The following is an 18095-nucleotide window of genomic DNA, read 5'->3' on the forward strand; positions in this document are numbered from 1 at the left end:
TACCTAACCCTAAGACCCCTGCCGATACCTAACCCTAAGACCCCCCTGCCGATGCCAAACCCTAAGAACCCCCCCAAGCAATGCCTAACCCTAAGACCCCCCTGCCGATGCCAAACCCTAAGAACCCCCCCCCCCCCAAGCAATGCCTAACCCTAAGACCCCTGCCGATGCCTAACCCTAAGACCCCTGCCGATGCCTAACCCTAAGACCCCCTGCCGATGCCTAACCCTAAGACCCCTGCCGATGCCTAACCCTAAGACCCCTGCCGATACCTAACCCTAAGACCCCCCTGCCGATGCCAAACCCTAAGAACCCCCCCCCCCCCCAAGCAATGCCTAACCCTAAGACCCCCCCTGGTGATGCTAAACCCTAAGACCCCTGCCGATACCATACCCTAAGAACCCCCCCCCCCCCCAAAGCAATGCCTAACCCTAAGACCCCCCTGCTAATGCTAAACCCTAAGAACCCCCCACCCCCACAGAAATGCCTAAACCTCAGTAGCTATTATAGGCGCCTATGTCGGCACCCATTTACCAAATTAACTACCTTACACAATTTTCCATCGAGCAATTAAGCAAGCAACTTTATTATTTTATCAATTACAGTGTGGTTGATTGAAAGTCAGTGTGGCCCACACACTGCAAGCGAGATCCTTTGCGATTCTCCCTGGCTAATCGATCTGAACGATGTTTGCGCCTCCATTCTATGAAACCAAAAACTGATTCCGTGCTGATTGAAATTGTGTGAACAGCAGCTGATCCTTTACATTCAACATAGTTTCCATCTTTCCCCATCAAGTGAAAGGTTGATTGGACCAGATATCGGCCTATTTCCATCAATCAAGCAGAATGTAACAATCGATTTTCTCTCAACCTCATAACGTGATCTAATCGAATGGTGGACCATACAGGACAATCGTGTAACATACGGGCACCGATAGTGGATTCGCTTTTGCTAGCTGTATTCTGGTTTGATTTCCCTGCAGGTTTTTCTGGTTGCATTATATTTATTTCAGTATATAATACACTATATCTGTGCTCTCGCGTTTCATATCATGCTGGCGTTAGAAAGGAGTTCTGAGTTCAGGTCTGCTTTATTAAAGACACATTCCTGGGTGCGTTGTAAAAACTTTCCACTCTCTGATTTACATGCCAAAATGTTTTACAGGCGGCGACATCTTTACTGCTGTGCAAGATGCATCACTGCAGAATGTCTGTCTGTTGTGTGTTCCAAAGTGTGCAGAAACAACATCTGGTCTCCCAGAGTGCTTGGGGAGGGAGGGGCACAAGGCTGCATAACTAAATAGCATAGGCTAAATATCACTGGGACTACAGGGCACCTTTACAGGTCTTGTGGCGTCCAGGCCTGACCATTAGGGGGAGCTGCACTGCATTAGACAGGTGGCTTCAATGTTTCGGTTGATCAGCGAAAACAGCGTTACATTTTAAGCATCTTTTGACTTGGCTGCTGCCATCTATCCCAACAAAAATACAATAATTAGCGAAAGAGTAATTGGACGGTCTGATGTGTGTTGTCCCCGACCTGCAGCTGCCAAACACTTCCATTAGCAAGAAACAAACAGGTTTGCAAATCAAAGTCGGCCATTAAAAAATAATAATGGGTTGGAATGAGAGGGTAGAGATGCCAACGCAGGTTCGCATGCAGCCGTTTGGCCGAAGCACAAACCTTCCTACCGGCGGCACAGCGGGGAAGGCTGAAGTCGGGGTGGTGAAACATACGTGTGGCCTTCCTGGCCAACAAACACATCAGGATCTCCTCCAAGCTCTCGCTACCGCTGGAGATTTCTGCACAATGCTGGCTCCGCATCCTCCACTTCTCAGGACTATCATCCCCTCTATCTGGCGGCACTTGCTGGATGGCCGCTGATGTAACACTTTTGGCGCTGCCAGCAGGATCCTATTCTACAGATGAGCATGAGGCGGGCTTGATCGCTGGGGCTGTTTGGTAACATAGCAGGATTCTGATAATTATAGAGGGAGGATATATTGGAACGTATTGCGGGACGAATGGCCAATGGCTCCTACGAGGCAGAAAGGGAAAACGCCGCAGAGGTTTTACCGGTTATATCACTTTTGCGATAACTCTCTCCTGTCCAAATCCATCGCTGCAGAGATCATCTGAAAAGGACTATTATTCTTTAGTAGCAGCAGAGAAGTATATATCAGTACAGAGGCCAAATTAACTTCTTCATCTCAGTACTTGTGGTGACTTCAGAACGTTGGTTGTAACATCCAAAAATAAAATTTGGCAAAAATACTTGCCCCAAAAATATATGCAACTTTTTACATTTTCTACAATACGGTAGGTCCCTTTATCAACCCCATTTTTTCCTTTTAACCTGGTCTGGGTGCCTTTGCCTAGTGCCAGCGGGATTATGGAAAGTTTGTGTTTGTGACAAATAAATCTTCCTATTTTAGATAAGATAAGGGCACTAGGACCAGCATGTAATTGAATCCCCCATCCCTTTAAAGACTTTACACAGCAATCTTAATTTTGTAACACAGCACGAACAGGCATACCCCATAACAGCTACACATAAGGACCTTAAGTGGATGGAAACGCGTCAGTTTTTGTGGGGGAGGCTATGTTGGTAAAGATTGCTGCTTTTATAGACAAAACGGATATGGAGTGGACTTCCTTACTGCAGTATCCTGTAGAAGTGGCTTTCTGTCTGCTCCTCCATGTCCTGGATGTAACAGGCTTGGAAGAGGGGTTTGAGCGTTTTTTGTTTTTTTAGGCCCCGTTCACACTTGCGGTTTTTTAAAAACCGGAACGGATGTCCGGACCGCACCAGATCCGGACCGGACCTGATCCGTACGGTTCCTATCCGGTCCGGATCCGGTCCGTTTGCATCCGTTTTCCGTGCGGTATGAACACGGTTGCGGTCCGGATCCGGTTTCTTAAAGAGATAACAACCTGTAAATACCTGGGGTCTGGGAGGTCAGCAGAAGCTCTGGGGTCATTGTTGGAGACAGGTGGACGTGTGGAGACCATCCGTGGATACAGAGACTGCAGTTGGGACCATGGATCCAGTCATTTTTTACTCGTATTACCTGGGAATTCTCTCCTTCCTGTTGTTCACCTCCTCGTTATCAGACATGTTGCTGCCAAAGAGCTCCAGCATGAAATCCCTGCTGCTCCACTCTGTGAACGCTGGGCCCATGTGGTCCCCATCCAAAAAGCATAGTGGGGTAGAACGTCCGGTTTTTATAGCCAGTGTGTTGTACGCTCTCCGGTTCTCATTGGTTTGTATTGGCCGGATGCAACAGTCCGGCTCCGCTCCGGATACGTCTGCCGGAGGAGCCGGACCAAAAAATAGCGCATGTTGGGTCTTATGCCGGAGTCCGGTCCGGCTCCGGTCCGGACGAAACGGACGCATGTGAACGGACGCATAGACTTTCATTGCTATGCCGTGCGTCCGTTCTGTCCGTTCCGCATGCGGTCCGGCTCCGGCACGGCGATTCCGGACGGCGACCGCTAATGTGAACCGGGCCTTAGGGTATCTTTAATCGTCATGCATTCGTTTTACTATTGTCCTCCAGCAATTTGACTACATTTGTGTTGATTATGTTTAGCCAAAGACACGATTGTTATTGGTGTTATGTGTGTTGTAGTTTTTTTGTTGTTTGTTTGTTTTTGGTGTGATTTATAGGCAAATAAAGTTATTGCCTTTGTGTAGACATATAGCCATTTGTCTTTTTTTGTTTGTTTGTAAATGTTTATGTTTTTAAGACAGCTTAAAGTGACCTTGGTAGGGAGAGGCACCCATGTGTACCTGGTGTATATGGAGATTACCTTATTTTTTCCTTTTAAATAATGCCAGTTGCCTGACTGTCCAGAATCAACAGGGCAGCCAGGCAACAGGCATTGTTTAAAAAGAAATAAATATGGCATACTCCATACCCCTTTTGCAACCAAGCTCCTAATTTAACACCTTAAAAACAATCACTATGTTCTAACATGACCCACCAATAGTAGTCTTCACCACCCGATAGCAGACAATGTTACTAAATACAGGGCATGTCTGCAGGATTATGTATATTCTTCAGTTAAAAGGAACTGAAAGTAAAGCTGGCCATACATTAGGCCGATTCCCCGCCGAACGACAGCAGATTCGATCACTGGGATAGAATCTGCTGTCACATCGTTCACGCTACACACTAAATTTCGATCTATTTCGTCCCGAAATGGATCGATCCCGTCGATCGCTCCGTGCGGGAAATTACCGCCGATCGCCCGCGGATAGGAAGCGCGTCGCTAGCGGCGTTCGAGTGCCCGATGACCGACGCAATACAGCTGCAATACATTACCTGCTCCGCCGCCGCGACTCCCCAGGTCTCTGCTGTCTTCTCTGCTCTGGTCTCCGGGTCCGGCATGCTTCACTTCCTCCTGTCCCGGCAGGAAGTTTAAACAGTAGAGGGCGCTCTACTGTTTAAACTTCCCCCAGACAGGAAGAAGTGAAGCATGCCGGACCCGGAAACCAGAGTGGAGAAGAAGACAGCGGAGACCTGGGGAGTCGTGCCGGCGTAGGAGGTAATGTATGCACCACCACCACCACAGATTGTGAACGGTTTCAGGCTGAAATCGGTTCACAATCTGTTTGCAGTAAAGGCAGCCATACGATCCCTCTCTCATCAGAGAGGGATCTATCTGTTGGTCGAATCTGATGGTAAATCGACCAGTGTATGGCCACCTTTAGGCTGCCCTACTTATTTCCTTTTAAGCAATACCAGTTGCCTAGCTGACCTGCTAATCTCGTTGGCTGCAGTACAGTCTGAATCACACCCTAAAACAAGCATGCAGCTAATCCGGTCAAACTTCAGTCAGAAACATCTGACCTGCTGCATGCTTATTCAGGGGCAATGGCTAAAGGTGGCCATACACTTATAGATTTGCAGCAGATTTGACCATCAGATAGATTTCTGTCACATGTTTGTCAGGTCAAATCTGACAGGAATCTATCTGATGTGTGCCACACACTAGGAACAGATTTCCAATAGATTTCATTCTGAAATCTATTGGAAATCTATCTAAATGCATTATTGAACCATTAGATCCAATGCAACTCTACGGGCCATCAATCTGCTACCAGCAGCAGATCGACCTAGATCTTCCATCCTGTCAGATAGATCAAATCCATCAAAATCGGCCACAAATCGATCGATTTAAAAGAATCAATTTCTGATAGATCAATTCTATAGAATCGATCGATCGAATGATGGCTGAAATCGACCAGTGTATGGGCCTCTTAAGCGTATCAGAGGCAGAGGATCAGCAGGACAGCCAGTCAATGTGCATTGTTTAGAAGGAAATAAATGTGTCAGCCTCCATATCCCTGTCACCTGGGGTTCCCTTTAAGGGGAATCTTAGTAAATCAGACCCATTGGTCACACTTACCTTCCCATGTCCACATTTTGTCCCCATCAGAACGAGTCCCGGGTCCGGCATGTCGTCCCCCAGGTACACATGGGTGCCACGGCACAGGATCTTGCCCCCTTCCTGCAGGGGGATATTGGTCTCTATGGAAACCGCGTTTGTGCCGATGACCGGACGGCTGGCGCCCCCCTGGCACTGGATCTTCCCACACTTGGCGTCTCTGAAACAAGAAGGGTTGGGATTAGTTTTTGTAAACCACGAAACGTGAAATCTGAGCTGGATCATTGTCTTGTAATGTGAGACATAATAGTAACGTTACCGGATTTCACACTTCATAAAGGATCCTGCAGAGTCTTTCCCGCAGTTCCCGTACGGATCCCCCGCCGAGTTCACTCTCTCGAAGCAGATTCCCGGAGCCGGCTTCGCACCTGAAACATCAACAGTGCAGACATGTTACTTAACAGCTTCAAACCCCGCCGGACCCCTGCAATGCGGGAGGAAGTGCTGTGTATGTGATCAGAGGTTAGAGAAATACGCCGCCACACACGATGGGATGTGATCATCCACAGATCTTCTACCCCTCATCAAAGGACGTCTGAAGTGAGAGGTACATACAGGTTGCCATATTTATTTTCTTTTCTACAATGCACGTTGCCTGGCAGCCCTGCTGATCATCTGCCTCTAATATGTTTAGCCATAACCCCTGAGCAAGCATGCAGCAGATCAGGTGTTTGACATTATTGTCAGATCTGACAACATTAACTGCATGGTTGTTTCTGGTGTGACTCAAGACACTACTGCAGCCAAATAGATCAGAAGGACTGCCAGGCAACTTGTATTGTTTAAAAAGGAAATAAACATGACAGCCTCCATATCCTCCTCACTTTAGGTGTCCTTTAAATATCCTGGTTCCAGCATCAGAAACACTCCTTATCTTACAGGAAAATAGTGCTATACTGTATATTACTATGTAGACTCGCCATTCCACGGAGGCGGGGGATATTTATTATGCGGAATACTCTCACCCCCTTCCCCTGAGCATTCTGGGAGACCAGGTATGTCTCCGTGCTGATTTTAGAACTCTCAGTAACAGACATTCTGCAGAGATCACCTGACAGGACTAAGATGCCACCTCTAGAGATGACCCTGCTTAGGAGAACTCATGGTCAGCATGTGATCAGTTTGATCAGCTGATAGATTTGTAAGGTCCTGATTTGCTGTGATGACTTCCTGGTTTAACACATGATCAGGACCAGCAAATCAGAACCTTACAAATTTATCAGCTGATCAAACTGATCACATGCTTCTCCAGGAGTTCTCTTAAGCAGGGCCATCCCACCACCTGTGATACATTTTTTGAAAATAAATCAGGGACAAAAAAAGATGTTTCAATATGCATCACTGTCCAAATAACTTATAAATGAATATTGTGAAAAAAAAGATTCATTTCATTTTCACTACAGTTCCTTTTTAAGATCGTAGCAAAGCATGAAACAAGCAGCTTCATCTTGTATACAGCTTACTTACTTCCCCTGACCGTTATCCAGTCATTAACCGCTTCTCGATCACCTAACGCAGGATTGCGGCAGGACAGCGGCTCTCTCGTTCCTCCGTGACGCATATGTACATCATCTTGCAAGGAACAAAATTTGATTGGAGCTCGTGTTCATTCAGCACAGTGGACCCCAGCGATCAGCCTGCCAGCCAGCGATCAGAGCTGGCAGGCTGTTTTGTAGGTAATTATGCATTTTATGGTTTATATAGCGCAGACTTCTTCCGTAGCGCTGCACAGAGTAAAGTCTTGTCACGTAACTGTTCCTCGGAGGGGCTAACAATCTAATCCCTTCCATAGGTATATGTCTATGTATGTTTAGTGTAGTGCATGGGGTGACCATTAGGTAGATCGTGATCTACCGGTAGATCGCGAAGGACTTCATGGTAGGTCCTGACCCCACTACATTTTCTATTCTGTATATACGGACATAGGGACATAATTTAAACTGTTTTATAACCGGGACAAATGGGCAAATACATTTCATGGGTTTTAAGAACAGTAGCATGCATTATTTAAAAACTACAGTGGCCGAAAACTGAAAAACAATAATTTTTTCCCACATTTTTTCCTATTTTCCCATTAAAACACATTAAGAATAAAATAATTCTTGGCATAATGTCCCACCTAAAGAAAGCCTAATTGGTGGCGAAAAAAAACAAGATATAGTTAATTTCATTGCGATAAGTAATAATAAAGTTATAGATGAATGAGCGCTGAAAGGTGAAAATTGCTCTGGTGTTCAAGGGGTAAAACCCCTCAGTGGTAAAATACTTTTTTTTTTGTAAAAATGTTTTCTTTTTTATTTTTAATACAAATAGCAGCAGCAATCAAATACCTCCAAAAGAAAACTCTATTTGCAAGAAGAAAAGGAGGTAAAATTAATTTGGGTGCTAAGCTCTATGACCAAGCAATAAACCATTAAAGTTGTGAAGTGCCGATCTGTAGAAAATGGCCTGGCCACTGGGGGGCTATAAACCTCCGGGGCTCAAGGGCTAAGGCCTTTTACACACGTCCCCCTTATCCATTGCTAGAATGTTTGTGTCTGAAAATTCCAAAGTCAGTCTCCCAGAATGCTCTGGGAGAAGAATTCCAGGTAGCTAAACAGCCTAGATTTTTATGGCAAGGTGGGGTTAAATGCCAAAAAATAGCAATATATAGATATTGGAAGTATTTCTGATGCTAAACCAGTAATATTACCGTAAAAGTGGGTATCCTGAATAATTTACCACATTTGGCAAATTTGTACTTTTTCAACCAGTTGCTTAAGCAACCGGCAAGCACATGTACCAGACATCAGGCGATCCGCGCCCGTGCCAGATACTGGGGATTTTGCTGTATTTATACGAAATTACAGTAATATAGTGAAGTTTGCAGGGACAGTAATTGCTAGTTTTTACTGGCCGCCCCTTCCTGTGCCCCCGCCGCATATCACCTGCTGTGTTAACTGAGGGAGATCTGGGAGTTGCATTTCCATGCGTCCTCCAGCTAATATTTCTGCTGCTTGTACAGGTCACAACAACTCTGCAACAATTTGGTTCCATTAAAGACAAAAACTGCTAGTCCCTGTACTCACCCCCATAGATTTCACATGTAATCAGGGGGCTTTCAGATTTGCGCAACATTCGTCTCGTAAGGAGAGAGAGAAACCAATTTAAGAGGGACTGTAGTGAAAAATAATACAATATAATTTGTTTAATTTATAAAGATTTAGTCAGTGTTTGCCCATCAAAAAATTTTTCCTCTTCCCGATTTATATTTTGAACATTTATTACAGGTGGTGACATCTGTCCTGTCAGGTGCAACTCTAAGGGCCCGACCGCTCAGAACCCGCAGAGTTTCCCCGCAAACAAATCGCACGGGGAGACTATGCTGTGGGAAACTATGCTTAAACTGCCCACAGTTTTCGCGCGGGAGGCTGCGAATCCCATAGCCACGCATGGCACGGCTTCTGGGATTCGCCTGCGATCTCGCACACCCACAAGTGCTGCCGCACGCGGCACGAGTGGAAACGGGCCCTTACTAGTCTCCCAGAATGCTCTGGGAGCCCACAGCTATGGCCTATGGGACGCATGAAATTGCAGAGAGCTTTGGGGGCCACCAGAAATGGCTTGGCGGGCTGTATTTGGCCCCTGGCCGGACTTTGGACATGTCACATTATTTCACACTTACAGGAAGTAAAACTGCTGATATCAGACATCATACAGAGGAAACAAGCAATACAGGAGATGGGGGATGTGAACACCTCGGACACCGAGCGATAACCGCTGATATACAAGGAACGCTTTTAGAAGTACAGCACTGAATTTACAAGAAGAAGATAATGTTTATTTTAAATAATAACCAGCAGGGTTATTATAAAAACTACTCAGGCATCAAAATAATGCAGCGGTCCAGAGAAAACGCAGAAATGTTAAATGAATTCCGTGCGCAGAAGAGACGCCGCCGCTTGAAAATATCTTTTGTAAATGGATAATAAAATCAATGCCGGGCAAATGAGAGGACGCATTCCCGTCTCGTTAGAGATGGGAGGAGCGCCGGACGCCGACTGACAGGTGGGATCCCGCTAACCGCGCCAAACAGTTTCGCTTTACTCAGCAGCAGAGATGGTCAGTGAGAGCAAGTGAGAGTGACATGGAGGCTGCCATATTTATTTCCTTTTAAAGAATACCAGTTCTCTGGCTGCCCTGCTGGTCTATTTGCCTGCAGTAGTGTCTGAATCACACCAGAAACAAGCATGCAGCTAAACTTGTCATATCTTACAATAATGTCAGAAACACCTGATCTGCTGCATGCTTGTTCAGGGGCTGTGGCTAAAAGGATTAAAGGCAGAGGAACAGCAGGACAGCCAGGCAACTGGTATTGCTTAAAAGGAAATAAATATGGCAGCCTCTGTATACCTCTCACTTCAGTTTTCCTTTAAAATTCTAGCTTGCCTGTAGATCGAATGCAAATTATACCGTATGTAGGTTGGTATCAAGCCAATCAAAATCAGCAGGGAGTGCCTTTGATTGCCTAAGGATCCTATACACACATAGATTTTTCAATTCCCTGCATATTCAATCACTATTCGAATAGGATGGGACTCGATTCCTTTAAATGTTCAAGTGATCAAATTTAGATCTATTTTGACCAAAAATTGATCAAAAGTTTTGACAGGACAGGGCGGAAAATCTGGGTTGATTGGGGGCGGGGCAGGAGCAGCGGTAGATCGACAGCCCAGCATGGTATTGCATCAATCGAATTTCAGTAGATTCCCTGCTAAAATGTATTCAAATCGATTTGCTGTGCGCGGTAGAAATAAATTTGCGTCTGCCAAGAGAAAAGCACAATATAAATGTTATTTGTCTTGTCTTAAAGGACTTCCAAGGCCAAATGTTCCCCCAAAACATAAAAAAAGTTAGATACCTGTATAGCTTTTTCCTGTTGCGTGGATCGGGGGGTTGGCCCTAGTGCTGCGCAGCCGCAGTAGCGGCCATGCGGAGTGTGCAGCGGCGGCCAGCGCCGGCGGCCATCTTTATAGAGGCAGCAGAGCCCGACCCTGGCCGTGGGGTCGGGAGCCATTCGGGGGGATATTGAGAGGTGGGGACCCGGCGGAACGGCACGGAGGGCGCGGACGGCGTCCTCCGTGTCCACCAAAGCTATACAGGTATCTAACTTTTTTTATGTTTTGGGGGAACATTTGGCCTCGGAAGTCTTTTAAGAGTCATGTGACATGATGAGATAGACATGTGTATGTACAGTGCCAAGCACACAAATAACTATGCTGTGTTCCTTTTTTTCTTTCTCTGCCTGAAAGAGTTAATATTCAGCTATGTAACTGACAGTTTATCTCTAGTTGGAACCAAGTCATATTACAGTGTCCCTCACGGATAAGGAATTACAGCCATAAAGCTCTTTCCCGAGTGCAAGGGATAGATGTAAAAAAAAGAAAAAAAAGTTTATATATATTAGCTCTCTGGGACACAAAAACACGGTCACTGAGAACAGATAAAGCAATAAATCTTTTTTTTTTTTTTTACATTTTTAACCTGTTCCCGACCGCTGGTACGCATATTTACGCCCCTGGAAACTTCACTTGTGAACCAGGAGCGTACATATGCGTACTTGTTTACCTCGCTGTTCCCTATCTCTACTCTGCTGTCGTCGGTTTCCCTTGCAATCCTGCTGTTCCTTTATTGGTGAATGGGAACAGCTTGTTCCCAAACCTGATCACAGTGCCTGTGATGAATGAGAGATGGCATCAGCGAGATGCAGACTTTCATTAAAGGGGAACTTCATCCTAAACAAACATACTGTCATTAAAAGGACACTTAAGTCAAACAAAAAAAGGAGTTTTACTCACCTGGGGCTTCCAATAGCCCCCTGCAGCTGTCCGGTGCCCTCGCCGTCTCCCTCCGATCCTCCTGGCCCCGCCGGCAGCCACTTCCTGTTTCGGTGACAGGAGCTGACAGGCTGGGGACGCGAGTGATTCTTCGCGTTCCTGGCCACAATAGCGCCATCTATGCTGCTATAGCATATATCATATACCATATAGCAGCATAGAGGGTGCTAATGTGTCTGGGAACGCGAAGAATCACTCGCGTCCCCAGCCTGTCAGCTCCTGTCACCGAAACAGGAAGTGGCTGCCGGCGGGGCCAGGAGGATCGGAGGGAGATGGCGAGGGTACCGGACAGCTGCAGGGGGTTATTGGAAGCCCCAGGTGAGTAAAACTTTTTGTTTGACTTAAGTGTCCCTTTAAGTTACATTAGTTATGTTAATTAGAATAGATAGGTAATATAATCTCTTACCCACCCCATTTTAAAAGAATAGGCAAATGTTTGTGATTCATGGGGGCTGCCATCTTTGTCATGGGGGCAGCCATCTTTTTGGTTGAAAGGAGGTGACAAGGAGCAGGAGACACCGTTCCAACTGTCCTGTGTCCTGATATCCCCTCCCAGCTGCACACGCTAGGCTTCAAATGTCAAATTCAAAATGTAAAAAAAAAATGCACTAAAACAGCAGAACGAGAACATCATCATCAGAAATCCCATCTTGCTTTGCACAGCATTAGGGGAAAAATGCCCGGGCAGTTTTTTTCTGTGCAGCTGAAAATGAGGCTTGTATAAGAGAAAAAAAGTTCTGATGCTGTGAAACCGTTAAAGAAACACCAAGCCTTTCCAGTGCTGCTGAGTCAATTTTTAGTCTGGAGGTTCACTAACAAAAAAGTGTAAAATGTAAAATAAGTGTAGTGCCATCTTGTGGCCAAAAAGTAAAAATGCACCCACATACATGTTTATAAAGAAAAATACATACATTTTTTTAAATCAATTTTAACCCCTTTCACCCCTACCCTATAGTTACTAAAATAAAACACTTATAGGGAATTTTTACTATGTATGTCATGAGGTTATATTACTGTTTTTTTGTTGTTTTTTTTGTAAACAAAGGCTTGAAGTTATTGATATAGTATAAAAACTACTAAACAGAAAAAAATACACTTTTATTTCCAAATAAAATATTATCCCCATACATTGCACTAGTGACACAATTTAAACTTTGTAATAACCGGGACAAATGGGCTAATGAATGAAATACGTGAGCTTTATCTCTCGTAGCACATTTTATTTTAAAACTATAATGGCTGAAAACTGAGAAATTATGATTTTTTTCTTATTATTCCCTTTAAAACGCATATAAAATACTTAGCAAAAAGTACCACCCAGAGAAATCCTAATTTGTGGAAAATAATATATATATATATAATTTCGATGTGAGAAGTAAGAATAAAGTTACTGAACAATAAAGTGAATGAATGGGAGGAGTGTGATGTGAAAAAAAACAAAAACACAAAAATAAAATCTGTGATTGGGAAGTGGTTAAACATAACATAAAACTGTGGAAAGTCTTAGAAAGTAATTTTCAGGAGCAGGAGGAGAGATACAATTATTTATCTCATCAGTTTATTTTCACTTAAGGTTCACTTTAAGGAGCTCAGTAACTGATGAAATAGCTTTCCACCCATGTGATCATTCTCAAGAGCTGAGTAACAAAGAAAGTAAGAGTCACACTCCAGACTTCTTTAGTAGAATGACTCAGACATACAGACACAGATCCAGCACATTGTGTGCTCCTTGATGCTTTACTCATGGATTCCCAAGAGCTGACCATCCATCTGCCACGACCCCCTGATGACCACGTAGGCCAATTTCCCGGCTCTCATTACTCAGAAAATGAAGAATAAGTGATCTTAAAGGACCACTATCGTGAAAAAAAAAGTCGGCAGTTAAAATCTGAAAGAACCAACAGGTTTTGGGCCAGTCCATCTCCTCATGGGGTATTCTTAGGTTTTTTTTTTGTTTTCAACAGCATTTCCTGATCAACCGTTGCAAAGTCTAACTGACAAAATGGTGTTTAAGTGATTAGGGAGGCTGGCTGGTATCTTACTATTTTGGCAATTATAAACTGCTGCTCAGGAAGATTCTGTTGAAAACAAAGAAAACCCTGAGAATCCCCCATGAGGAGATGGACTGGCTAAAACTTGTCGGTTCTGTCAGATTTTAGCTGCCTACTTTTTTCACAATAGTGGTCCTTTAAGGAATCACTGGTAAAACGACACTGTACCAGGAATAAGGACACTAATGCTTTCACGCCCTCTTCATGAGACTGAGACACTGACCGTCAACCTGGAGTACTCAGCACTACGATTTTCCACGCAGGGCCACCGTAGAGCTGGAAGCATTGAGGAGGCCTCTCTTCATCTGATTTGTGGATGTGATTGGTGGTCAGTAAGCCATAGGATGATAGCCACATGTGGCACAGGTGGAAGGCGTACGTTCAAAAAGGGCGCCCAGAAATAGCAGAACAACTAGCGGGGGAAGTGGCTCAATTGATTTCTAATCAGATTTCAGTAGAAAAATATATTTAAAGGACCACTATCGCAAAAAAAGTAGGCAGTTAAAATCTGACAGAACCGACAGATTTTGGGCCAGTCCATCTCCTCGTGGGGGATTCTAAGGGTTTTCTTTGTTTTTAACAGCATTTCCTAAACAGCAGTTTAACTGCCAAAGTAGTAAGATACCAGCCAGCCTCCCTACTCACTTGCACACTGTTTTGGCACTTAGACTTTTCAACTGCTGTTCAGGAAATGTCTAAACTTAACACCCCCCCCCCCCCCCCCCCCGCCCCAACACACATGACCTTAAAGGGAACCTGAAGCGATGAAAATTATTTAAAATAAACACATGACGTAATATTCACCAGTGGCCCTGCGCTCCACCCACACTTGATACCTTTCCCAAAATTAATTAAACATCAGTAAATCCACAAAGTGCTTAGGTGCGCAATACCATCAGGGGGTACACCCTCATAAAAAAATTAAAATTTAAATACACTATAGTTTGCGCTCATCTAAAAACCCTCATACTTCACATATATCAGAGTAAAAACACACAGTGCACAGTCTATGCAGATGACCCTGCCTCAATGTCCCTTCAGCATATATATAGTCTTAGGGTAATCCACACTTGCAATGTACATCAATCCAAGTCTTCGCACCTTCACCATAATTTAAACAATTGCGCTCACCAGACAAATTGGCTGACCCTATCACCAGATCAGCAAACACGCTTGTCTGGGGTCCTTGCTGATCCCCCTCACACCAAAGGTATTAGGCAATCTTCACTCCTCATATACTGTTATGTATGTAGATCACCTCTTGTGCACAGACATGCAGATCGGTGACATCTGCCTGTAGCTGCAAATTAATATTATATACACTAACCTCACCGTCAGTTCCTCTCAGAAGCTCACCATTCTCTTCTCACAGTGATCCCTTCCAGTTCTGACAATATTTTGTCAGAACTGAAATACACCTGTTGCTGTCAGTTATATATCAGCAGCTGTCAGTTACAACTGAATGTGCAAGGTAATGTCCATGTTTCCCCATGGCTCCAGTCAGTGACATTACAATTTAACAGTGTGCTGACCAGGAAGCTGTTATGGGGTAATGGCCATTTTCAAAATGGAGGACGGAGAATTCCATCGATCACAGTGGACAAACAGGATGCAGGAGAGGAGAAAGAAATTAAGGAGTAGACTACACAGGAGGTAAGTATGACCTGTGTATGGTTATTTTGACTTTTTATTTTCAGCTCAGGTTCTTTTTAAAGACGAAGCACCCTCATGTATTTACCATATATATCAGTGGGAACATTAGAGAAAACACCTACCCTGCTCTCGGTTTCATCCTTCACTGCTCAGCCTAATTGTTAGCAGCCCTGATAAAATACCGCACTGAGCACTCAGTCTGGCTTTGCTCAGGAATGATTATAGCTGAGTCATTATAGCAGAGCCAGAAGGGGGCAGGCTTGGGCTTGAAAAGACACCAGAGAAGACAGCTATAATGATTCCTGAGCAAAGCCAGACTGAATGCTCAGTGGGGGATTTTATCAGGGCTGATAAGAAACAGGCTGAGCAGTGAAGGATGAAACAGAGAGCAGGGTAGGTGTTTTCTCTAATGTTCCCACTTATATATATGGTGAAATGCATGAGGGTGCTTCATCTCTGGCACCCCCCCCCCCACACACACACACACAACTTTAACTGTACCCCCTTGATGCCAAACCATAACCTCCATATGCTTTTCACTCCAGGTTCCCTTTTATCTTTTCGTGAAGGTGGCACAATAGAAGCAATACTGACCTGCTGTTACAGGGAACCCAATCTGAATGAATGCAGAGGCAGCCAAGTATTATTCCTTTTTAATAAAATGCCATTTGATTGGCTGGCCAAAATGCCTCATCTGCATGCACAGTCTAGCTCAGGGATTTAGTTTAGAAAACATAATGGATATAGGGTCAGAATAACAGGCAGACGAAAGGGAGGCAGCAATAGTTTTATCCCAAATCTTTTTAGTTGGGGTTTAAAGGGACACTGTAGGGGGGGGGGGGGGGGGGGGGTCAGGGGAAAATGAGCTGAACTTACCCGGGGCTTCTAATTGTCCCCCGCAGACATCCTGTGTTCGCGCAGCCACTCACCGATGCTCTGGCCCCGCCTCCGGTTCACTTCTGGAATTTCTGACTTTAAAGTCAGAAAACCACTGCGCCTGCGTTGCCGTGTCCTCGCTCCCGCTGATGTCACCAGGAGCGCATGGTGCAGGCACAGACCATACTGGGCCTGCGCAGTGCGCTCCTGGTGACATCAGCGGGAGTGAGGACACGGCAACGCAGACTCAGTGGTTTTCAGACTTTATAGTCTGAAATTCCAGAAGTGAACAGGCGTGGCCGGAGCATTGGGGAGTGGCTGCGTGGGCGCAGGATGTCTGCGGGGGACCATTAGAAGCCCCAGGTAAGTTCAGCTCATTTTCCCCTGACCCCCCCCCTACAGTGTCCCTTTAAGTGACACTGAAGTGGCAAAAAAACAACATGATATAATGAATTGTATGTGTAGTACAGGTAATGAATAGAACATTAGTCTCATTTTTATTTTCAGCGATATAGTTTTTTTTTTTTTTTATAACAGCATCATTCTCTAATATTTGCAGTTTACAAACTGCACTCCGTATTTTAAACTATGAAACACAGCAGAGCTAATGACCCTTTGAACTTCCCTGCAGTAAAATCTTGTCTGGAGTTGTCTTTCACTGTTTCTTTGATGTATAAGTTCTTCAGAAAATAGCACTGTAGCTGACCAAATTCACCAAAGTTTGTTAGCTCAGAGAAGCTCTTTTGCATAGATAACAAGTGAAGTTTCTTAACTTTTCCTGTACTGGAAACAATAGGAGACTCATATAAATGTTCTATTTCTCAGCTGTACTACACAAACACATCATTATCTCATTAGTTTATTTTCACTTCAGATTCCCTTTAAATCTGTAGAAGGGCAGCAGAGAGTTTCATATTGAAGAGGTCTCAGGAGTCCCCAGCCATCATTCGTCGTTGGACTATTGAGGGGCTCTGCTATCCCCCTCTAGGGCAATGATGCATAGTCCCTATGACCTGGTTATTTGATAGAAATGTGACTTCTTTGCATAAAATGTATGCTATCTTATTCTTTCACTTTACCATGCGAATCTTGCTCCTTCGCACCTGTAAACCCCATGGCTCCTCTGCGGCAGAAGGAATTCTCAAGCAGATCTTCCTCTAATTAGTCTGAAAGCCAATTACCAGGTTTTGGTGAATGAGATTCGCACTCCATACTTTCCTAGGCGTCCTCACATAAAGTGGAGGACTTCTGAATCACATTATCAGGAGCTGCTTCAAAGGACTTCTGTCGCGAAAATCTTAAAATTTAAAATACTTGCTAACACATATAAATAAGAAGTACGTTTCTTCCAGAGTAAAATGAGCCATGAATTACTTTTCTCCTATGTTGCTGTCACTTACAGTAAGTAGTAGAAATCCAACATTACCGACAGCTGTTGGACTAGCCCATCTTCTCACAGGGGATTCTCAGGGATTTCTTTATTTTTAAAGGTACTTAGTGAATGGCAGTTGCTCCGTCCAACTGCCAAAAAGTGTGCAGCGAGCAGGGAGGCTGGCCAGCATCTTTGTATAAATATTTCAGGGAGTGCCTTTATAAAGAATAAAGGCCATGCTGAGAATCCCCCATGAAGAGATGGACTAACCCAAAACTTGTCACTTCTGTCAGATTTCCATTACCTACTGTAAGCGACAGCAACATAGGAGAAAAAGTAATTTATGGCTCATTTTACTCTGGGAGAAATGTACTTCTTATTTGTATGTGTTTAAAATTTTAAGATTTTCGCGACAGTTCCTCTTTAGTAAAAGTTACACGTTGCAAAGCATCAAGAAGTACTGAAGTTCACCTGTCTCTATAGTGGCCAACTCTGCTGATTATTTAACGCTTCTATTATCATGTGTTCTCCATGTTAAGTCAAAGAGTATCTATTTTTAGTAACAGCTTAGAGACAAATTTATTTCAGGTTTTTCCTATTGTATCTGATTTGTCCGTGGGATAATCACTAGTCAGGTGACCCGGAACCAGGAAGCTGCCCTGTTACCCAAGCGAGTGGCTGCTCACAAGATGCTATCAGGTTTGCAGCTTTCAATGGAAACAGATTTTTCAAACACGGCATGGATGATGCAGGGGGACCCGGGACACGGATGATGCAGGGGGATCCGGGACACGGGCATGGATGATGCAG

At 44.5% G+C, this 18095-nt stretch overlaps 1 protein-coding gene across 1 annotated transcript in view; it reads right to left on the bottom strand.

Moving 5' to 3' along the window:
- ADAM12 (ADAM metallopeptidase domain 12) overlaps positions 1-18095 on the bottom strand; it is a 275547-nt gene that overhangs the window by 45895 nt on the left and 211557 nt on the right. Inside the window, exons 12-13 of the mRNA XM_068258874.1 lie at positions 5717-5825; positions 5419-5617 (exon numbers count right to left, since the gene is read on the bottom strand). Of these exons, the coding sequence (XP_068114975.1) occupies positions 5419-5617; positions 5717-5825 (308 nt within the window). The remainder of the gene's footprint in view (positions 1-5418; positions 5618-5716; positions 5826-18095) is intronic.

The sequence above is a fragment of the Hyperolius riggenbachi genome, chromosome 10 (genome assembly GCF_040937935.1).
Source record: "Hyperolius riggenbachi isolate aHypRig1 chromosome 10, aHypRig1.pri, whole genome shotgun sequence".
Classification (NCBI taxonomy): Eukaryota; Metazoa; Chordata; class Amphibia; order Anura; family Hyperoliidae; genus Hyperolius; species Hyperolius riggenbachi.